Genomic DNA, 23,871 nt, shown 5'->3' with positions numbered 1-23,871 from the left:
GGTGCGCCGGTGACGTCAGAGGGTCATGGCCGCGGCGTCGGAACCCTGGCAGGCTGTGGGTCCGCGGAGGAGAAGGTGCTCTGCCGCGCGGCGTCCACGGGGGAGGGAGGCACCGGCCCGGGGCCTGGAGGGCGAGCCCCAGGCGGACTGCGGAGTCGTGCTTCGTCGCATCCGGGAGGCTGGGTGAGTGCGGCTTGGCCCTGGGACCGAGCCTCAGTCTGGGCATCTGCAAAGTGGGCGGAACCGCAAACCCTTAGGGTTATTGTGCGTATTTAAGGGAGGTAAGGAGCTTATTACAGACTGCATCTTAGTAAAGGTTGTCGTTCCTTTTATTGCACTTCCAGCTGCGTGACCTTGGGTAAGGTATGTAATCTCCGTGCCTCAGTTTTCTCATCTGAGAGGTGGACCTGAAAACAGTACCTCTGTAGGCTTGTTTTGAGGATTTAGTGAATTAGTTAATGTAACCGACTTCCAAAGGAAATGTAACCCACGGTTCCTGGCGTGGGGTAAGCACAGTACCAGTGTTTGGGATTAATATTATGCCAGTATTGGTTATTGTTATTGCTGGCGCCAGGGAAGGAACACCAACGTGATTGTCATCCTCATGATTATCATCATGAGTTAATTGAGGAGCTGCTGTGTGCCTGCCACTGGCTTAAGCATTCTACACTATCAGTTTGAGCGTCTCAGTCAGCTAGGATCCTGATAGGTCTCTGAGTCTTAGAGACACAGATAATGTTTGGAACCAGATTTCAAGCCCTTGTCTTTGCCGCTCCAAAACCTGTGCTTCAAAGCTCTCCATGATTGGGGCTTATCTCAGACCCCCATGCCTCCATGCTTGACTCTGCACCGTATAGCTTAGAATAGAACAGAGGAATAAATGTTACCTATTTTTGTTACTATTGTCTTTATTCATTTGCCGTCCTTTAAAGGCGCAGTAAGTAACAGCGTTTGTTAGTGATTCCGATCAACCCCTGAAGGACCATCCCAACTGAGAGAAATTAGACCAATTTTATGTGCTCCTCTCCCCCAGAATTAGGGTCAAGAGACAGTGATGACTCAGAGGTTGCCACTGAATTAAAGAAGTTGGCTGCAGCAACTTTTTGTAGGATCTCAAAAGACACCTATGAGGGGTGTACGTGCCCAGGGATTTGGAAAACCCGTAAGGCACTTTCTGTACACCCTGCATTGTTATTCTTCCTCCACTTCTTCAGGATCCCCCAGGAACCCCCTGCTTCTTCCTGTACCCCTAAGTGTGATGCAGTGCCCACTGCTCTGAGTAGAGAGGAGCCCAGCACTTTACATGCTGTTCTGTGCATGCACTCACCAGTGTACAAAGCTCTCCTTTAGCCTCTGCGAGGAATATGAGGGCAGCCCCGCGCAGATTTTTGCAGTTCTCTGTACTTTCTGAGTCCCCTGAGTAATGGTGTATGGCTTATCTGTTTAAATCCAGTTTTGTCTTGTTTTACAAAACTTTTTTCTTTTAACTTTTAAGAGTACTCTCAGCAAATTCCAAGTTTGCAATACAGTGTTATTAACTATAGTCACCATGTTGTACGTTACATCCTGTGACTTACTTATTTTATACCTGTAAGTTTGTACCTTTTGACCTCTGTCACCCATTTCACACCCATCCCCCTGCCCGTCAATCACCAGTCTGTTGGCTATATCTTTAAGCTCAGTTTTTTGGTTTTTTAGATTCCGTGTAAAAGTGATGTCATACAGTATTTGTCTTTGACTTCTTTCACTTAGCATCATGCCCTCAGGGTCCATCCATGTTGTTGCAAACAGAAAGATTTCGTTCTTTATTATGGCTGAATAGTATTTCACTTTATATACATATACCACATCTTTTTTTTTTAAGATTTTATTTATTTATTTGAGAGAGAATGAGATAGAGAGCATGAGAGGGGCGAGGGTCAGAGGGAGAAGCAGACTCTCTGCTGAGCAGGGAGCCCGATGTGGGACTCGATCCTGGGACTCCAGGATCATGACCTGAGCCGAAGGCAGTCACTTAACCAACTGAGCCACCCAGGCGCCCTGCACCACATCTTCTTTATCGATTCATCCCTCCATGACACATAGGTTGTCTTCCTATCTTAGCTATTATAAATAATGCTGCAATGAACATGGGGGTTCATATATCTTTTCAAATAGGTGTTTTTGTTTTTTTTTTGATAAATGGCCAGAAGAGAAATTGCTGGATTGTAGGGTCGTTCTACTTTTAATTTTTTGAGGAGCCTGCATACTGTTTTCTACAGTGGTTGCACCTACTTACTGTTCCCACCAACAGTGCACCAGGGTTCCCTTCCTTCCACCTCCTTGCTAATGTTTGTTATTTCTCGCCTTTTTGATACTAACCCTTCTAACCAGTGTGAGGTGATATCCCATTGTTGTTTTTTGGTTTTTGTTTTTTGTTGAGTTTTTTTTTTTTTTTTTTTTTTGGCATTTCCCTGATGAGTAATGATGTTGAGCATCTTTTCACATACCTGTTGTCTCTCTGTGTGTCTTCTCTGGGTAATGTCCATTTGGATAATCCTTCCACTTTTTGATCACATTGTTTTTTGTTGTTATTGAGTTGTATGAGTTCTTTATATATATTGGATATTAACCTTTTATCAGACCTGTGATCTGCAAATCTTTTCTCCCAGGTGGTAGGTTGCCTATTTATTTTGTTGGTGATTTTCTTTGCTGGGCAGGAGCTTTTTAGTTTGATGTAGTTTCACTTATTTATTTTTGATTTTGTTGCCTTTGCTTTTGGAGTGTGAGCCAAAAAAATCCCTGCCAGGACCTATGTCAAGCAGCTTTTCCCCTGATTTTTCTGCTAAGAGTTTTATGGTTTCAGGTCTTACATTCAAGTCTTGAATCCATTTTGAGTTAATTTTTGTCTATAGTGTAAGATAGTGGTACAGTTTCATTCTTTTGCATGTGACTGTCCAGTTTTCTGAGAACCGTTTATTAAAGAGACTGTTCTTTCCCCCTTGTTTATTCTTGGCTCCTTGCTCATAAGGTACTGGACCATAGAGGTGTGGGTTTCCTTCTGGGCTCTCTCTTCAGTGCTGGTGATCTGTGTCTTTTGTATGCCAGTATGCCAGTGATCACTATAGCTTTGTAATAGAGTTTGAAACCAGGGAGCCTGATGCCTCCAGCTTTGTTCTGTCTTAAGATTGCTTTGGTTATTCAGAGTCTTTTGTGGTTCCATACAAATTTTAAAGATTCTTTGCCTTATGTCTGTGAAAAATGTCATTGGAAATTTGATAGGAATTGCATTGAATCTGGAGATGGCTTTGGGTAGTATAGACATTTGAACACTATTAGTTCTTCTAATCCATGAGCATGGAATGTCTTTCCATTTACTTGTGTTGTCTTCAGTTTCTTTCTTTAACTTATAGTTTTCAGTATATAGGCTTTCACCTCCTTGGTTAAATTGATCTCTAAATATTTTGGGTTTTCTTTTGTTTTTTTTTTAGATTTTATTTATTTGACAGAGAGAGACACAGCGAGAGAGGGAACACGAGCAGAGGGAGTGGGAGAGGGAGAAACAGGCTTCCCGCCTAGCAGGGAGCCCCGATGCGGGGCTCGAACCCAGGACCCTGGGATCATGACCTGAGCCGAAGGCAGACACTTAACGACTGAGCCACCCAGGCACCCCTATTTTGGGTTTTTGGATGCAGTTGTAAACGTGATTGTTTTTTAAATTTATTTTTCTGATAGTTCATTATTAGTGTATAAAAATGCAACAGATTTGAAATAGTGTTGGGGGCGGAGCAAGATGGCGGAGGAGTAGGAGACCTGGATTTCATCTGGTCTCAGGAATTCAGCTGAATAGGGATCAAACCATTCTGAACACCTACGAACTCAACAGGAGACCGAAGAAGAGAGTAGCAACAACTCTCTGAACAGAGAAGCGACCACTTACTGGAAGGAAGGACGTGCGGAGAAGTGAATCTGAGGCGATATTCGGGAGGATAGACGGCAGGGAGGGGGCCTCCATCGGCCGCTTCTGGCAAGTGATAGAGCTGTGGAGCACAAAATCGGAACTTTTAGAAGCCGGCTCCGCTGAGGGATGTCGCTCCAGTGGCTAAGCGGGAGGTGGAATCCTCCCGGGACAGTGTGGTCTCGGGACCCTCGGGGTCACAGAAAGACTGGGGGTGCCTGAGTGCAGCAGAGCTCCCAGGTATTGGAGCGGGGAAGCCGGCTGCAGAGACGGAGCCGAGGCACGGGCTCTCAGCTTGGGGTGGCCATAAACTGTGATCCGCGGCCCAGTCGGGCCACAGCTCCTCCAGCGGGGACCCAACAAGCGGCAGATCTGGGGAGACTCCCCTCCCTCCCCCAGGAGGAGCGGCACAGAAGCGCACCGCAGGGATCTGCTCTCTTTGGAGACTCCACACTGGGTCGGGTGCTAGAGATAGAAACACTTGGTCACAGGCCAGGTGAGCACAGACTGTGGCCGGAGACCAGGGAGATGGGAGTGACTGCTTTTCTCTGGGGGCGCACTGAGGAGCGGGGCCCCAAGTTCTCAGCTCTTCCAAGTGGAGATTGGGAGGCCACCATTTTCACCCTGGTCCTCCTAAGCTGTACCAGAGCTTGCAGGGAACAAAAGCTCCTGAGAGCAAACCTGAGCAGTTTGCTTAGCCCAGACCGACAAGGGCGGGGCAATTCCACCTCCGACAAAGACATTTGGGAACCAAGGCATCAGGCCCCTCCCCCAGAAGAACAGCACGAACAGCCACCAAGCCAAGACCAAGTTTACCAATCAAGGAGAACAGGAGAACTCCAGCGCTAGGGGAATACTGCACATAGAATTCATGACTTTTTTTTACCATAATTATTAGTTTTTCAAAGTTAATTTTTTTAACTGTTTTTTTTTTAATTTTTCTTTTTCCCTTTTTCAACCAACGTCTTATCAATCCCCTTTTTTAAAAAAAACATTTTTTATTTTTCATTTTTAGAGTCATATCCCTTCATAGTAGTAACCCTTATTTTTGGCATATATATATAAGTTGTTCTCTCTTTAAAATTTTGAGATACAGTTTCTTCTAGCAGATCAAAATATACCCTAAATCACTACTGTATGGCTTTGTTCTAGTCTCCTGCCTGATCACATTCTCTCCCTTTTTTTTTCCGTTTTTCTTTTTCTTTTTTTTTTAAATCTTTCCTTTTTTCAAACAACTTCTTATCAATTCCTTTTATAAAATCTTTTATAATTTTCATCTTTGCAGTCATCTTCCATCCCTTCATTGTATCAACCCTTATTTTGTACATATATGTCTTTCTTTCTTTAAAATTTTAGGAGGCACTTTTTTCTAACAGACCAAAATACGCCCAAAATCTAGTGTGTGGCACTGACCTATGCACTAGCCTGATCATATATGATCATATTCTGGTTTTTTTGTATTGTTGATTTTGTTTTTATCTTTTTCTTTTTGTTTTTTTTTTCTTTCTCTTTCTTTTTTCTTTCTTTCCCTTTCTTTTCCCCTGGTTTCAGGTCTTTTCTGATTTACATAGAGTATATTTGCTGGAGACGTTGTTAACGAGTTAGCATTTTGTTCTCTCATTCATCTATTCTCCTCTGAACAAAATGACAAGACGAAAAAAATCACCTCAGCAAAAAGAACAAGAGATAGTACCGTCAGCCAGGGACCTACTCAGTACGGACATTAGTACGATGTCGGACCTAGAGTTCAGAATCATGACTTTAAAGATACTAGCTTGGCTTGAAAAAAGCACAGAATTTATTAGAGAAACCCTTTCTGGAGAAATAAAAGAACTAAAATCTAACCAAGTCGAAATCAAAAAGGCCATTAATGAGGTGCAATAAAAAATGGGGGCACTAACTGCTAGGATAAATGAGACAGAAGAGAGAATCAGCGATATAGAAGACCAAATGATGGAAAGTAAAGAGGCTGAGAAAAAGAGAGAGAAACAACTACAGGATCATGAGGGCAGAATTCGAGAGATAAGCGATACGATAAGATGAAACATTAGAATAATTGGGATCCCAGAAGAAGAAGAAAGAGAGAGAGGGGCAGAAGGTATATTGGAGCAAATAATAGAGAACTTCCCTAATGTGAGGAAAGAAACAGGCATCAAAATCCAGGAGGCACAGAGAACCCCTCTCAAAATCAATAAAAATAGGTCAACACCCCGACATCTAATAGTAAAACTTATGAGTCTCAGAGACAAAGAGAAAATCCTGAAAGCAGCTCGGGAGAAGAGATATGTAACCTACAATGGTAGAAATATTACATTGGCAACAGACCTATCCACAGAGACCTGGCAGGCCAGAAAGGACTGGCATGGTATCTTCAGAGCACTAAACGAGAAAAATATGTAGCCAAGAATACTATATCCAGCTAGGCTCTCATTGAAAATTGAAGGAGAGATAAAAAGCTTCCAGGACAAACAAAAACTAAAGGAATTTGCAAACATGAAACCAGCCCTCCAAGAAATATTGAAAGGGGTCCTCTAAGCAAAGAGAGACCCTAAAAGCAGCACAGATCAGAAAGGAACAGAGACAATATACAGTAACAGTCACCTTACAGGCAGTACAATGGCACTAAATTCATACCTTTCAATAGTTACCCTGAATGTAAATGGGCTCAATGCCCCAATCAAAAGACACAGGCTATCAGATTGGATTAAAAAACAAGACCCATCGATATGCTGTCTGCAAGAGACTCATTTTAGACCCAAAGACACCCCCAGATTGAAAGTGAGGAGGTGGAAAACCATTTACCATGCTAATGGACACCAAAAGAAAGCTGGGGTGGCAATCCTTATATCAGACAAATTAGATTTTAAACCAAAGACTGTAATAAGAGATGAGGAAGGACACTATATCCTACTTAAAGGGTCTATCCAACGAGAAGATCTAACAATTGTAAATATCTATGCCCTGAACATGGGAGCAGCCAATTATATAAGGCAATTAATAACAAAAGCAAAGAAACACATTGACAACAATACAATAATAGTGGGGGACTTTAACACCCCCCTGACTCAAATGGACAGATCATCTAAGCAAAAGATCAACAAGGAAATAAAGACTTTAAATGACACACTGGACCAAGTGGACTTCACAGACATATTCAGAACATTCCATCCCAAAGCAACGGAATACACATTCTTCTCTAGTGCCCATGGAACATTCTCCAGAACTGATCACATACTAGGGCACAAATCACATCTCAGCCGATACCAAAAGATTGGGGTTATTCCCTGCATATTTTCAGACCACAATGCTTTGAAACTAGAACTCAATCACAAGAGGAAAGTCGGAAAGAACTCAAATACATGGAGGCTAAAGAGCATCCTACTAAGGAATGAATGGGTCAACCAGGAAAGTAAAGAAGAATTAAAAAAATTCATGGAAACCACTGAAAATGAAAACACAACTGTTCAAAAATCTTTGGGATACAGCAAAGGCAGTCCTGAGAGGAAAGTATATAGCAATACAAGCCATTCTCAAGAAACAAGAAAGGTCTCAAATACACAACCTAACCCTACACCTAAAGGAGCTGGAGAAAGAACAGCAAAGAAAGCCTAAACCCAGCAGGAGAAGAGAAATAATAAAGATCAGAGTAGAAATCAATGAAAGAGAAACCAAAAGAACAGTAGAACAGATCAACGAAACTAGGTGCTGGTTCTTTGAAAGAATTCACAAGATTGATAAACCCCTGGCCAGACTGATCAAAAAGAAAAGAGAAATGACCCAAATCAACAAAATCATGAATGAAAGAGGAGAGATCACAACCAACACCAAAGAAATACAATTAGAAGAACATATTATGAGCAACTCTATGCCAGCAAATTAGATAACCTGGAAGAAATGGGTGCATTCCTAGAGATGTATCAACTACCAAAATTGAACCAGGAAGAAATAGAAACATGAATAGACCTATAACCACTAAGGAAATTGAAGCAGTCAACAAAAATCTCCCAACAAACAAAAGCCCAGGGCCAGATGGCTTCCCAGGGGAATTCTATCAGACATTTAAGAATAATTAATACCTATTCTCCTGAAACTGTTCCAAAAAATAGAAATGGAAGGAAAACTTCCAAATTCATTTTATGAGGCCACCATTACCTTGATCCCCAAACCAGACAAAGACCCCATCAAAAAGGAGAATTACAGACCAATATCCTTGATGAACATGGATGCAAAAATTCTCACCAAAACACTAGCCAATAGGATCCAACAGTACATTGAAAGGATTACTCACCATGACCAAGTGGGATTTATCCCTGGGCTGCAAGGCTGGTTCAACATCCGCAAATCAATCAACGTGATACAATACATTAACAAAAGAAAGAACAAGAATCATAGGATCCTCTCAATTGATGCAGAAAAAGCATTTGACAAAGTACAGCCTCCTTCTTGATCAAAACTCTTCAGAGTATAGGGATAGAGGGTCCATACCTCAATATCATAAAAGCCATCTATGAAAAACCTACAGCGAATATCATTCTCAATGGGGAAAAGCTGAGAGCTTTTCCCCTGAGGTCAGGAACGCGGCAGGGATGTCCACTCTCACCACTGCTATTCAACGTAGTATTAGAAGTCCTAGCCACAGCAATCAGAGAACAAAAAGAAATCAAAGGCATCCAAATCGGCAAAGAGGAAGTCAAACTCTCACTCTTTGCAGATGATATGATCCTGTATGTGGAAAACCCAAAAGACTCCACCCCAAAACTGCTAGAACTCATACAGGAATTCAGTAAAGTGGCAGGCTATAAAATCAATGCACAGAAATCAGTGGCATTCCTATACACCAACAACAAGACAGAAGAGAGACAAATCAAGGAGTCGATCCCATTTACAATGGCACCCAAAACCATAAGATACCTAGGAATAAATCTAACCAAAGAGGCAAAGGATCTGTACTCAGAAAACTATAAAATACTCATGAAAGAAATTGAAGAAGACTCAAAGAAATGGAAAAAGGTTCCATGCTCATGGATTGGAAGAACAAACATTGTGAAGATGTCAATGCTACCTAGAGCAATCTACACATTCAACGCAATCCCCATCAAAATACCATCCACTTTTTTCAAAGAAATGGAACAAATAATCCTAAAATTTGTATGGAACCAGAAGAGACCCCGAATAGCCAGAGGAATCTTGAAAAAGAAAAGCAAAGCTGGCGGCATCACAATTCCGGACTTCCAGCTCTGTTACAAAGCTGTCATCATCAAGACAGTATGGTACTGGCACAAAAACAGACACATAGATCAATGGAACAGAATCGAGAGCCCAGAAATGGACCCTCAACTCTATGGTCAACTCATCTTTGACAAAGCAGGAAAGAATGTCCAATGGAAAAAAGACAGTCTCTTCAACAAATGGTGTTGGGAAGATTGGACAGCCACATGCAGAAGAATGAAACTGGACCATTTCCTTACACCACACACAAAAATCGACTCCAAATGGTTGAAAGACCTAAACGTTAGACAGGAGTCCATCAAAATCCTAAAGGAGAACACAGGTAGCAACCTCCTCGACGTCAGCCACAGCAACTGCTTCCTAGAAACATCGCCAAAGGCAGGGGAAGCCAGGGCAAAAATGAACTCTTGGGATTTCATCAAGATAAAAAGCTTTTGCACAGCAAAAGAAACAGTCCACAAAACCAAAAGACAACCGACAGAATGGGAGAAAATATTTGCAAATGACATATCAGATAAAGGGCTAGTATCCAAAATCTATAAGGAACTTATCAAACTCAACATCCAAAGAACAAATAATCCAATCAAGAAATGGGCAGAAGACACGAACAGACATTTTTCCAATGAAGACATCCAAGTGGCTAACAGACACATGAAAATGTGCTCAACATCGCTCGGCATCAGGGAAATCCAAATCAAAACCTCCATGAGATACCACCTCACACCAGTCAGAATGGCTAAAATTAACAAGTCAGGAAACGGTAGATGTTGGCGGGAATGCAGAGAAAGGGGAACCCTCCCACACTGTCGGTGGGAACACAAGCTGGTGCAACAGCTCTGGAAAACAGTATGGAGGTTCCTCAAACAGTTGAAAACAGAGCTACCATACGATCCAGCAATTGCACTACTGGGTATTTACCCCAAAGATACAAATGTAGGGATCTGAAGGGGTACGTGCACCCCAATGTTTATAGCAGCAGTGTCCACAATAGCCAAACTGTGGAAAGAGCCAAGATGTCCATCGGCAGATGAATGGATAAAGAAGAGTGGTATATATACACAATGGAATATTATGCAGCCATCAAAAGGAATGAGATCTTGCCATTTGCAAGGACGTGGATGGAACTGGAGGGTGTTAGGCTGAGTGAAATAAGTCAGTCAGAGAAAGACATGTATCAGATGACCTCACTGATATGAGGAATTCTTATTCTCAGGAAACAAACTGAGTGTTGCTGGAGTGGTGGGGGGTGGGAGGGATGGGGTGGCTGGGTTACAGACATTGGGGAGGGTGTGTGCTATGGTGAGCGCTGTGAATTGTGCAAGACTGTTGAATCACAGATCTGTACTTCTGAAACAAATAATGCAACATATGTTAAGAAAAAAGAAAAAGAAGAAGATAGCAGGAGGGGAAGAATGAAGGGGAGTAAGTCAGAGGGGGAGACGAACCATGAGAGATGATGGACTCTGAAAAACAAACTGAGGGTTCTAGAGGGGAGGAGGGACGGGGGATGGGTTAGCCTGGTGATGGGTATTAAAGAGGGCACATTCTGCGTGGAGCACTGGGTATTATGCACAAACAATGAGTCATGGAACACTACATCAAGAACTAATGATGTAATGTATGGTGATTAATATAACAATAAAAAATTTAAAAATAAATAAATAAAAATGCAACAGATTTTTATGTATTTTTTATCCTGCAATTTTACTGAATTTGTTTAATAGTTTTTTGCTGTTGTCTTTAGGGTTTTCTACATATAATATCATGTCATCTGAAAGTAGTGACCTTTACTTCTTCCTTTCCAATTTGGATGCCTTTTATTTATTTATTTTTCTTGTGTAATTGGTCTGCCTAGGATTTCAGTACTACAGTTGACCCTTGGCCAACGTGGGTTTGAACTGTCGGTCCACTTAATACATGTTCCCTTTTTTTTTTTTCAGTAACTACAGACACTGCTGTAAATGTATTGTCCTTTTGGATTTTCTTTTTTTTTTTCTTCTCTTCAAATTTTTATTTAAATTCTAGTTAGTTAACATACAGTGCAATATTGGTTTCAAGAGAATTCAGTGATTCATCACTTGCATACAACACCCAATGCTCATAACACGTGCCCTCCTTAATCCCCATCACCCAGCTAGTCCACCCCCCCAGCACCCCTCTGTCGACACTCAGTTTGTTTTCTGTCATCAAGAGTCTCTTATCGTTTGTTTCCTTCTCTGTTCTTTGTATTCCCCCTCGCATTTGTTGTCATGTGTGGCCTTTATTATGTTGAGTTATGTTCTCTGTATACCTGCTTTGTTGAGAGCTTTTATCAAAATGGGTATTGAATTTTGTCTAATGCTTTTTCTGCGTCTGTTGAGATGGCCGTATGGTTTTTATCCTTCATTTTGTTAATGTGGCATATTACTTTGATTTGTGGATGTTGAACCACCTTTGCATCCCTGAAATAAATCTTACTTGATCATACCTCTTACTGTATTGTTGAATTTGGTTTGCTGATACTTTGTTGAGGATTTTTATATCTATGTTCATCACAGATACTGGTCTGTAATTTTCTTTCTTGTGGCATCTTGGCAGGTTTTGATAAGGGCAATGCTGGCCTCCTAAAATGAGGTGGGAAGCATTCCTTCCTCTTGTTTTTGTGGAAAAGTTTGAGAAGGATTGGTATTCATTTTTCTTTGAATATTTGGTAGAAATCACCAGTGAAGCCGTCTGGTCCTGGACTTCTGTTTGTTGAGAGGTTTTTGATTACTCATTTAATCTCCTTACTGGTAATTGGTCTGTTCAGAATTTCTGTCTCTTCATGATTCAGTCTTGGAAGGTTGTATGTTTCTGGGAATTTATCCTTTTTTTTCTAGATTGTTGAACTTGTTGGGGTGTAATTGTTTGTAGTAGTCTCATGAGCCTTTGTATATCTACGGTATCAGTGGGAACATCTCTTTCATTTCTGATTATGAGTCCTCATTCTTTTTTTTACCTTGAGTCTAGCTGAAAATTTGTCAGCTTTGTTCTTTTCAAAGAACCAGCTCTTTTGTTGATCTTTCTATTGTCTTTTTTTTATCTATTGTCTTTTTAGTCTGTATTCCGTTTATTTCTGTTCTGATATGTTACTTTCTTCTACTAACTTTGGGCTTCCTTTGTTCTTTTTCTGTTTCCTTGGGATATAAAGTTAGGTTGCTTATTTAACAAGATGTTTCTTGTTTCTTGAGTTAGGCCTGTGTCACTATAAACTTCCCTCTTAGAACCACTTTTTTTTTAAAGTAAGTTCTAGGGCCGCCTGGGTGGCTCAGTTGGTTAAGCCTCTGCCTTCAGCTCAAGTCATGATGTTAGGGTCCTGGTATTGAGCCCTGCATTGGGCTCCCTGCTCAGTGGGAAGCCTGCTTCTCCCTCTCCCTCTGCCTGCCACTCCCCCTGCTTGTACTCACTCTCTCTCTCTCTCTCAAATAAATGAAATCTTTAAAAAATAATAATAAAGTGAGTTCTATGCCCAATGTGGGGCTCAAACTCAGCCACAAGATCAAGAGTCATAACGCTTCACCGTCTAAGCCAGTCAGGTTCCCCATTCTTGGAACCCCTTTTGCTGCATTCCATAAACTTTGCTATGTGGTATTTCATTTTAATTTGTCTCAAAGTATTTCTTGGTTTCTCTTTGGATTTGTTCATGGACCCATTGGTTGTTCAGTATCATGTTTAATCTGCATGTTTGTGAATTTCCAGTTTTCTTCTTGTAATTGATTTCTCATTCCATACCACTGTGGTTGGAAAAGATGCTTGATTTGATTTCTGTCTTCATTTTGGAAAATCCTAGGCTTCTTGAATTTATTGATTTGTTTTGTGGCCTAACGTATGGTCTAGCTTGGAGAGTGTTCTGTGTGCACTTGAGAGGAGTGTATCCCATGTGCTACTTTTGGACGGAGGCTTCTGTATGTATCTGTTAAGTCCCTCTAATTACCTTGTTGTAATTGAGGCTGTGTTGAGGCTGATGATTCCATTGATATAAGTGAGGTATGAAAGTCCTCCAGGTATTGCTGCTGATTTCTCCTTTGAGGTTTGTTCATATATGCTCTACATATTTAGTTACTCCTCTGTTGGGTGGGTAAATATTTACAAATATTGCATCCTCTTATTGGATTGATTCCTTTATCATTATGTCATGCCCTTCTTTGGCTCTTATTACAGTGTTTGGATTTTTTTTTTCTCCTCCACTGGACTGAGAATCAGAAGATCATTTGTTAGCTCTGATGCCTTGAACAAAACACACCCCTTCTCTAAGTCTGTTTTTTTTTTTTCTCTATAAAATAGAAACAATAAATTCTTCTCCCAGGACCATATCAGTGACTCAAATAAGAGAATGTGTATAAAAGTGCTTTGTAAACTATAGATAATGCCCAAATATGAAAAGTTATAATGCTCATGATTATGCAACAGCCAAATGTTCAGGATAAGATTTTTTTTAAGACATAATTATTTGTTTTAGAGAGAGAGCGTGCACACACATATGCTAGAGAGGGGAGGGGCAGGGGCAGAGGGAGAGAGTGAATCCTCAAGCAGACTCCCTGCTGAGCGCAGAGCCTGATGCGGGGCTCTGTCCCAGGACCTTGGGATCATGACCTGAGCCGAAATCAAGAGTCAGCTGCTTAACTGCCTGAGCGACCCAGGCGCCCCCAGAATAAGATTTTTTTTTTAAAAGTAGTATCTATTGAGGGCTTACTGTTGTAGGTACTATTCTAAGTGACCTCTATCTCATTTAATTCTAAAAACTATTCTTAAAAACTTTTAAAAATAAAAGCTATGCTAGAAGTAAATATTCATATTATCCTTGGAGTTGGGGAAACAAGGCACAAAAGAGGCTAAGTAGGGGCACCTGGGTGGCTCAGGCAGTGAAGCATCTGTTTTCGGCTCAGGTCACATCCCAGGAGCCCCATGTCGGGCTCCCTGCTCAGCGGGGAGTCTGTTTTTCCCTCTCCCTCTATCCCTCCCCCTGCTTGTGCTCGCTCGCTCTTGCTCTCTCTGTCAAATAAATAAATCAAATTTTAAAAAAAGAAGTAACTCGCTCAATGTCATAGTAAATATTAGAACCAGATACAGACCTGAGTGTGTGACTCTGAAGTCTGTTCTTTCTTAAGTTTACCAAATATATACATATCCCTCAGAATATCATAGATTAAATTACTTTAGCCTTTCTCAGAACACTGAGCATCGGAAGATGCTAGTATTCAGGGCACCTGGCTGGCTCTGTCAGTGGAGCATGTGACTCTTGATCTCAGGGTTATGAGTTTGAGCCACGTTGGGGGTACAGCTGACTTAATTAAAAAAAAAAAAGATGCTATAATTGGGCTTATTTTCTTTTTACTTTTGATCCCTTCACCCATTTCTCCCACCTCCAACCCCCTACCTCTGGCAGTCACCCATCTGTTCTATCTATGGGCTCAGTTTTTTGTTTTTGTTTTGTTTGTTTTAAGTTTCCACGTCTAAGTGAGTTATGGTATTTGTCTTTCTCAGTTTGGCCTCTTTTACTTACTTAGCATAATGCCTTCAAAGTCCATCCATGTTGGAAATGGAAAGATTTCATTCTTATTATGGCTGAGTAGTATTCCATTGTGTGTATCTACCACAATTTCTTTATCCTTTCATCCACTGATGGGCACTTAGGTTGTTTCTATTATTTTCATTGTTGTAAATAATCCTGCAGTGAACAAAGGGGTGCATACACCTTTTTGAGTTAGTGTTCTCCTTTTCCTCAGATAAATGAAGGGGAATTGCTGGATCACATGGTCGTTCTATTTTTAATTTTTTTGAGGAACTTCTATACTGTTTTCCATAGTGGCTGCACCAATTTACACTCCCACTAGCAGTGCACAAGGGTTTTCCTCTTCTCCACATCTTCAACAACACTTGTTATTTCTTATCTTTTTGATAATGGCCATTCTAACAGGTGTGAAGTGGTGTCTCATTGTGCTTTTGATTTGCATTTCCCTGATGATTAATGACGTTGAGCATCTTCTCATGTTCGAGTTGACCATCTGTATGTCTTCTTTAGAAAAATGTCTATTTGGATCTGCCCATTTTTAAATTATTGTTTGTGTGGGTTTTTTGTTGTTTTTTGGTTTGGTTTTGCTTTGTTTTGCTGTTTGCATGAGTTCTTTATATTTTGGATATTAACCCTTTATCAGATACATGATTTGCAAATGTTTTCCCATACAGTAGGTTGCCTTTTTATTTTGTTGATGGTTTCATTTGCTGTTTGGAAGCTTTTTAGTTTGATGTAGTCCCATACTTTTCTTTATTGCTTTTACTTTTGGTATCAGGTTAAAAAAATCACTACCAAGACCTGTGTCAAGTCGCTTTTCCCCTATGTTTTCTGCTAAGAGTTTGATGGTTTCAGGTCTTATATTCAAGCCTTGAATCCATTTTGAGTTAATTTTTGTGTATGGTGTAAGATACTGGTGCAGTTTCATTCTTTTGCATGTGACTGTCTGGTTTTCTCAGCACCATTGATTAAAGAGACTGTTCCTTCCGCCTGTATATTCTTGGCTCCTTGGTCATAAGGCAGTGGACCATAGAGGTGTGGGTTTCCTTCTGGGCTCTCTCTTCAGTGCTGATGATCTGGGTGTCTGGTTTTATGCCAGTACTAGATGGCTTTGATTCTTCTAGCTTTGTAGTCAGTGAGTGATGCCTTTAGCATTGTTCTTCCTTCTCTAGATTGCTCTGGCTACTCAGTCTTTGGTGGCTTCATACAAATTTTTGGATCCTTTCTATTTCTGTGAAAAATGGAATTAGAATTTTGATAGAAATTGCATTGAATCTGTAGATGGTTTGGGGAACTATGGACAACCTAACACTATTAATTCTTCTAAGCCATGAGCATGGAATATCTGTCCATTTACATATGTTGTCTTCAGTTTCTTTCCTTAACTTCTTATAGTCTTCAGTAAATAGGCTTTCACCTCCTTGGTGAAGTTTATTCCTGGGTATTTTATTCTTTTTTTGATGCAACTTCAGGTGGGATCATCTTCCTAATTTCATTTTCTGATAGTTCGTTATTAGTGTATAGAAACACAACAGATTTTTGTGTATTGATATTGTATCCTGTACCTTTACTGAATTCAATCATTAGTTCAAACAGTTTTTCAGTGGAGTCTTTAAGGTTTTCCTTATATACTGTCATCTGCAAATAGTGACAGTTTTACCTCTTTCCAATTTAGATGCCTTTTTATTTTTCTTGTGTAATTGCTCTGCCTAGGATTTCTAATACTATGTTGAATAAAAATGGCTAGGAAAGATTAGCAAAGTTCCTAACTTAGAGACTCTTAGAGGAAATAGTAACAGCTGAACCTTTTCACTATTGGATGTGATGTTATCTGTGGGCTTGTCATATGTGGCCTTTATCATGTTAAGGTATGTTCTGCTCTACCCACTCTGTTGAGAATTTTGATCATGAATGGATATTAAATTTTGTCAAATGCTTTCTCTGCATCTCTCAAGATGATCGCATCATTTTATTCTTCATTTTGTTAATGTGATTTATCACTTTGATTGATGTGCATGTGTGAACCATCCTTGCATTTCTGGAATAAATCGCACTTGATCATAGTATATGATCCTTTCAGCATATTGGTGAACTTGGTTTGCTAGTATTTTGTTGAACATTTTTGCATCTATGTTCATCAGGGATATTGGCCTGTAGTTTTCTTTTCTTGGGGTATCCTTGTCTGGTTTTGGTATCAGGGTAATGTTGGCCTCAGCAAATGAGTTTGGAAGCTTTCTCTTCTGTTTTTTGCAAAAGTTTGAGAAGGATTGGTATGAATTCTTCCCTGAATGGTAGAATTCACCATTAAAGGCGTCTGGTCCTGGAACTTGGTTTTTTGGGAGGTTTTAAATTGCTGATATGATGAGCGCTGGGTAATCAGTTATGTAAGTGTTGAAGCACCAAATTCTATTCCTGAGGCTAATATTACACTGTGTATGTCACTGATTAGAATTTATTTATTTATTTATAAGATCGTATTTACTTATATGAGAGAGACAGCACGAGCGGGAGGGGCAGAGGGAGAGGAGGAGAGAGAGAGTCTCAAGCAGACTCCTTGCTGAGCTTGGAGCCCAACACGGGGCTCAGTCCCAGGACCCTGAGATCACGACCTGAGCCGAAACCAAGAGTCGGACACTCAACCGACTAAGCCACCCAGGCGCCCTAACTAACTAGAATTTAAATAAAAACTTGAAGCATAGAAATAAATAAATTGCTGATTCTTTGAGGTTGTCCACATTGTTGCTGTGTACTGTTCACAGTAGTCCCTTTGAGCTTTTGGTTTTTTTGTGGTGTCCGTTGTCATAGCTCCTCTGTCATTTCTGATTTTAAGTCCCCTCTTTTTTTTTCTTGGTGTGTATAGCTAAAGGTATGTCAATTTTGTGGGTTTTTTTTTTTTTTTAGATTGATTTATTTGCGAGAGAGCGAGAACGCGCACACAGGGGCAGAGGCAGAGGGAGAGAGAGAATCTCAAGCAGACTCCACGCTGAGTGCAGAGCTTGATGCAGGGCTCGATCTCAAGACCCTGAGATCATAACCTGAGCCAAAATCAACAGTTGGACACTTAATCAACTGAGCCACCCAGGCGCCCTGATCTTTTCTCTTTTTTTTGGTCCCTCTTTCATTTATTTCTGCTCTGATTGTTCTTTCCCTCCTTCTACTGACTTTGGGCTTCATTTGTTCTTTTTCTAGGTCACAGGGTGTCACGTTAGCGTGTGTGTTTGGGACTTCTCTTGCTTCTTGAGGCAGGCCTGTATCGCTATAAACTTCCCTCTTAGGACCACTTTTGCTGCGTCTCACAAATGTTGGTATGTGTTTAAACAGCGTTGAATTCTATTTTGTCTGATTATAGCTCTTCCAGCTCTGTCTTGGTTCCCACTTGCGCAGAACATCTTTTCTGTCCCATCACTTTTGGTCGGTGTTGTCCGTAGGTCCAAAGTGAGTCGTTTGTGGGCAGCACATGGGTGGGTATTGTGTTTTCAGCCACTGTATGACTTTTGATTGGACATTTCACCAAGTACATTTTAAATCACTGTCGACTGTGTTCTGCTCTGGGTTTGCATAAGCCCGTTGACTTGAATAAAGAAACCCAGACACTGGTTTCGTCTCTCCTTTTACTTTCACCTTGGAGTTATTTGTAATAACAAAGACTGTTTATTGAGTCCCTGCTATGTGTGAGGCCATTTTGCGTCTTGACCCACTTGATCCCTTCTGTAACCCTGCGTGAGAGGGACGATCCTTTTCTCCATTCTAGAGATGAGGAAACCGAAGCTCAGAGAGGCTCAATCTGTGCATGTAGCAACTATCTATGGAGCTCGGCCTCTGTGCCAGGTCGTGGTGTGGGCCAAGGATACAGAAGAGACCCAGAGGGGTCCTTGGGAATCAGGACATCCTCTAGCAACCCTTCTGCCCTCTGTGAGCATGGGCCATACTGCGCTGGCTCTGGACAGGCGCACTGTGGACCCTGCTCCTGCCACCCCAGGGCTGGCACTGTGAGCCCTGTGTGTGAGGCCGCTCCATCCTCCCTATATCCAGCTCATGGTCAGGAGCAGGGTCACTGAGGGGGCGGCCTGGAGAAGGTTGGGAGATGACCGTGCCTCTTTCTCTTAACAGGGAGGACCTGCTTCTGTCTGATTTCTGGAGTCTGGCACTAGGTGGGTACCAGAGGCCAGGGCTGGGGTGGGAGGGTGTGGGAGGAGGGCCTGAATGTGGGCGAAGAAAGGGGTCCAGTCCATATTTGGTGAGATTTTTGCTCACAGAGCTGGGTTCTAATTCTGACTTCCTGCTCACAGCTGTGTGTCTTGGCACTTCCTAGCCCTGAGCCTTAGTTTCCGTATCTGTGAGAGGGAGGTGACAGCGTGCATATCCTGTGGTGTAATTTTGAGGATTAAAAGAGGCTGTTTGGTTAAGTGCTCAGAACAGTGCTTGCCTGGGCACGGGAGACCGTCAACATCCACTGCCATTGTTGTTATTGGTATTTATTCTTCCTGTGCTCTTTGCCTCAACATTGCCACATAGACCAATTTCTCCCCATGCATTTGTAACCTCTTCCTAAATAGTCTGTGGCAACATAAATGTTAATATGGGGAGGGAACGGACAGCAGTTAGAATTTTTATTGAGGGACATTTAGTTTGTTTCCTTTGTTTTTTTTTTTAGTTCTTACACATAACCGTTTGATGAGCACCTTTATGCATGAAGCTCTTACCAAATATAGGATGATTATCCTCTCAGGACATATTCCCAGAAGTGGACTTCTTCAGTGACAGGCAGTGACCAGCTTGATATCTGCTGTCAAGTTTCCCCAAAAAGCTTCCACCAGGACTTTCAGCAGCAAGGACTGAAAGAGCCAGTCCGAGCCAGGGGTCTTATTTCAAGATAGCTTTGCAGCAAGGGAAAATCGGTGTCTTACTGTGGGAACATATGGCCCTTCACTTTTTGTTTTGTGTACAGATTTGTTCAAATAAATTCAGTGCCAGTGTAATAAAATGAGAGATAAGAAGAACCCACTGCCGTGTGAGAAGATTTTTTTTTAATTTTTTTATTGTTATGTTACTCACCAGCCGTGTGAGAAGATTTAAACGAGTGTATTTTGTTAGACTCCAAGAGCCCCAGCCTTTTTTTCTTTGAACTTTTGACATGAGATATTCCTATTCCCAGCTGTTTATAGTGTGATTTTGAGAGCTCTGTTCCTCTGCACTTTGTTATAATCAAAAAGTAGGTACTTCAGAGCATACCCCGCGTTTACCAGGTACCTCCTACTAAATTTTAAGACACAGTTCACATTTGAGTTCTGGGTGGAAACTGTTACCATAAATGAAGCCTATTCTTTTTGCTGGAACATTCTCAGGGGTTGCAGGCACGGGGTGGGGGGGCATGCAGGGACCCGGGATAGCCTGTGGTGCTGGTGGGCCTGGCCGTACCTCCCGCGCATGTTTGGGAGTGAGGCCTGCGTCCTTCTCCCTGAGGAGCTGAAGCTTTTCCCGACTTGCTCCTTTTCTCCCTGGGTCTGTGGACTTCGGTGACGGATTTGGTTCACAGGGTCAGAGCATGCCCTCTGACTGTGTTCGGGGGCCTGCTCTTTCAGAAACCATCAACGGCTGTCTTACAAAACATCTGGAACAACTGAAGGCCTCTGAGGGGACTCTTTCCGAAGCCCTTGGAAACCTGCATCTTGACTCCTCACCAGATGAGGCTGCTGTGATTCCTGGCTCCCTCCCAGGAGAGACCCCAGTCCCGGGAATCTGCCGTTTGAAGTGTGTATGTTATGGCATTGGGAACTTTGCCACCTGCGTCATAGCTAGACACCAGCTCACGTTTTTGCTTCTCTTCCTGGAAAAGTGCCAGGTACATTTCTGGATTCTTCTTGATCAGTCCCCCCTAGGTCTTGCCCAAGACCTGCACACAGATCTTTGGGCTGATAGAACTCATTCTTCCCTTCCGCAGATTCCCAGAAGGCACTGTTGGGTGTACGACCCTCTGTTTAGCCAAACAGAAATCACGGTTCTGAATATGCTCGGTGTGACTGTTCTCAGCGAGAACGAGGTGAGTGGCTTGGGGCAGGGGAGCGGGAGGGCCGTGTGACTGCTGACCGAGGGGGACCCCAGGCTGTGCCCCATGGACGCACCTGCTCTGCAGTAGCCGTCGTTCCCTCCCACTGCCCACTTGCCTTCCCGGCGCCTGTCACGGGGGACCCGTCAATGCCCCACATCATGGCCAAGGTGGTGCCCGTCTCACACACACACACACACACACAAATGGCATGGCCTGAAACCTGTGATATCTGCAAAATTCTAGTGAGAATCCTGTGTCGAGGAACCTCTGCTAGTTTCCTAAGTTGGTACTTACTGTTGGTGTTAAAAAATAAAGGGGTACGCTGGCTCGGTGCCTCACATGACGGCTTTCTGCTTGGGGTTTACCTGTGCTAGGGGAGGTCATAAAAGGGGACAGAACATCTCTCTTTGCGCGGTAGCCCGGTCACACCCATAGCATCTGGCTCTGAGCGCACCTTATGCGCCCTGGGGTGAAACTTGTGAGACCTGGAACAAGATCGTCTCACCAGCAGGGGCCTGAAGCCAGTGTAGGGACACACCCCTGCCAGCCGCTTTGCATTTGCTGGGGGGATTACAGAAATTCTGTAATCCCCCCAGCAATACAAATGAAATTACATTTCATCCCTCTCCGTGTTCCAAAACAGCCATCTCATTGTTACGAAAGCAGAAAATCAGGCCCCACTGAGAGAAGAGAATCCTTCACCAATGTTGGCGGGGCCCTGAAACCCTGCCCCTCCATTCACGTCGTCTTTCCTGAGTGCCTGCTCTGTGCGGGGCAAGGACTTTGGGGGGAGGCCAAGACAGATGCAGTACCGGTGTCCAGGGGCCCAGATTCCCATCAGGGTGTGTGGCCTGTCAGCAAGTACGTGGTGAGCGGAACAGAGAGGGGAAGGCACTCCGCGCCGTTTGAGGGGCTGGAGGAAGGTTTTCTGGGTCGGCGCTGGGATCGTAGGCCCACCAGGAGTTGGCCGGATGGGCCCAGGCTGGCTCCAGCCTGTTTGTGATGAACAGAAGGGAGGAGCGTGCAGAGCGGAGAGGCCCAGGGGAGGCAGGGCCTGCGTCCCTGCTGCGGGCCTGGCTGTGGAGCCACGGTCCTCAGGAGGGGCCGTTGTGTCCTCCAGGGGACATTTGGGAGGGACTGACTGTGTGATAGGCATCTGCAGAAAGGGACCCAGGCAGCCCGGAGGCAGACCAAGCACAGTCCATGGGGTCAGTAACCGTGGCCACACCTCCTGCCCTTGCTGTCTCGGACCCAAGAAGCCCCTCTGCTGAAGCAGAGCTTCCTGTGATCGTGGGGCCCACATCTGTTCAATAAACACAAGTTCTTTCTGGACCTCACCATTTCCCGACTTTGGGGCCCACATCATCTGTAAATTTCAGGCCACATCATAACCTAACTGTTGGCAAAGGAAGGGCTTTGTTTCCACGTGGTTTCAGCGTGCCTCCCTCGCAGCTGCTGGTTTCGTCCAGAGGTGCTGCTCTGACGGACGCAGGACTTCGTGGAAGTCTAAGGTGTGCGGCGTGACCCGCTACACGTGTCTGTTGTGAAATGCGTACAGTAAGGGTGGCTAACGTGGGTCGCCTCACGTCAGTGCACTGTGATCACTTCGTGGTGAGAGGGTTCCGCCCCTCCCGGATGTGTCCCCCGCGCCCACCTCCCAGGAAGAGCGGAGGGGCTCGCACTGTGGCTCTCACCACGCGGCCGTCCCCACAGGAAGGCAGACGGAGCATCGGCGGCGAGCCCACTGTCTTCTACATGCCCCACTGCGGCACAGCCCTGTACAACAACCTTCTGTGGGGCAACTGGTCGGTAGACGCCCTTGCCAAGATGCTCATCATCGGGAACAGCTTCAGAGGACTTGAGGAAAGGTGAGCCTGGGCACGCAGAGGTCCTGCCAGACCGGGGCGGGGGCCTTCCTGACAGACCCACACGCAGGAGACGCTGGTCCATAGGAAAGCAGACAGGGTTAGACGGGGGACACCAGCCCCCAGTCAAGCTGCAGAGTTAAGATCTGTCTGCCAAGAATTCCTCCCTTCCCTTAGGATGTACAAGTGTTTTCTAAAAGTGGGGGAAATCATTTGCTCTCAGCTGTACACGCCTTAGGTGTCCGCCCCCACTCCTCCTTTGGCAGAAGGGGTGGTGATGGGGCAGTCACGTTTTCTACGGATTACCGAACCCACTGCACGTTCCCCCTTTTTGAAATATTTGCTGTCTTTAAACTACTTTGCATTTCTGCAATGTCTTAAGTTAGATAAAACCCTCCCATACCTCCTAATCGTGCTGGGCTTGTTTGTTTGTTTAATTTCTAGATTGCCGGCCAGGATTCTGCAGAAAAATTATTGCTACATTGCAAAGGTATCTGTGTAAACGAAGGGACTGGGATGGAAAAGGGTGTGAAACCAGACCATGTCCCCGTTATAGTGAATTCTGCGTTACACATTTGGGAGGAAGCTCATGAGGGGCTCACTGAGGGCAGAGGGAAGTTGTAGTCCGCAAGCTTTCCCGACAGCTGTGTTCCAGAAGGCAAGGGCCTGTCCTCCCTTCTCAGGATCAGCCCCACACGCGCACCGCCCTTGGGGCTTCTGGTTCATCACAGAAGCACTAAGCATATCCTGGTCCTCGATTTTTTTTAAAAAGGGTAACCTGGGGGTGACCGACAAATGGCACCCATCAGTGTGGGGTTTACTGTGACCGTCAGGGTTGTGCATTTACACTTGAACTTTCTTGCTTAGATTTTGGAAGCACTGGAGGAGCTTAAGCTGCCTGAGACCTCGCAGTACACGGACATATTTAACGATACCTCCGTGCACTGGTTCCCCATACAGAAGCTACAACAACTGCCCCCGGACGCTTGGGCGTTTCGGGAAGAACCAGACTATCGGGACTGCGAGGGCCTGGAAATCATCAGGAACAAGCCAAGAGCTCCTTCAGCTGCTGACCTAAGCTCGCTGTGACGTGCTGGGTGCTGGCTGAGGCAGCAGCAGCTGCCACCAGAGATGACCGGGAGGGTGGCCACGGAGGGAGTGCAGCGGGCCCGGCTTCCTCCTTAGCGGAGGACGTGCTGTGGAAGGGCTCAGTATAAAGACTGAGGCGCCTCTCTGTAGCAGTACGTTTCATGTCCTTTCT

The 23,871-nt window shown here is 43.7% G+C and overlaps 1 protein-coding gene across 3 annotated transcripts in view; it reads left to right on the top strand.

Moving 5' to 3' along the window:
* The first annotated feature begins 20 nt into the window (after positions 1-20).
* The window catches only part of SRRD (SRR1 domain containing), a 32,318-nt gene continuing 8,467 nt past the window's right edge, over positions 21-23,871 (top strand). Inside the window, exons 1-7 of one of the 3 annotated variants that reach the window (XM_028124607.2) lie at positions 21-183; positions 18,807-18,847; positions 20,279-20,538; positions 20,638-20,736; positions 22,459-22,613; positions 23,055-23,100; positions 23,478-23,844. In XM_028124607.2, coding sequence (XP_027980408.1) covers positions 26-183; positions 18,807-18,847; positions 20,279-20,538; positions 20,638-20,736; positions 22,459-22,613; positions 23,055-23,100; positions 23,478-23,699 — 981 coding nt within the window. In that variant the 5' untranslated portion in view covers positions 21-25 and the 3' untranslated portion in view covers positions 23,700-23,844. Of the gene's footprint in view, positions 184-18,806; positions 18,848-20,278; positions 20,539-20,637; positions 20,737-21,388; positions 22,327-22,458; positions 22,614-23,054; positions 23,101-23,477; positions 23,845-23,871 lie in introns of those variants that run through there. The other 2 variants (XM_028124608.2, XM_028124609.2) reach the window with 2 other exon arrangements.

The sequence above is a fragment of the Eumetopias jubatus genome, unplaced genomic scaffold, assembly GCF_037043125.1.
Source record: "Eumetopias jubatus isolate StellerSeaLion01/CBP00866 unplaced genomic scaffold, mEumJub1_p1.0 scaffold_16, whole genome shotgun sequence".
NCBI classification, from domain to species: Eukaryota; Metazoa; Chordata; class Mammalia; order Carnivora; family Otariidae; genus Eumetopias; species Eumetopias jubatus.
Note: the sequence above shows the minus strand (reverse complement) of the source record. Positions and strands in the feature narration are given on the sequence as shown.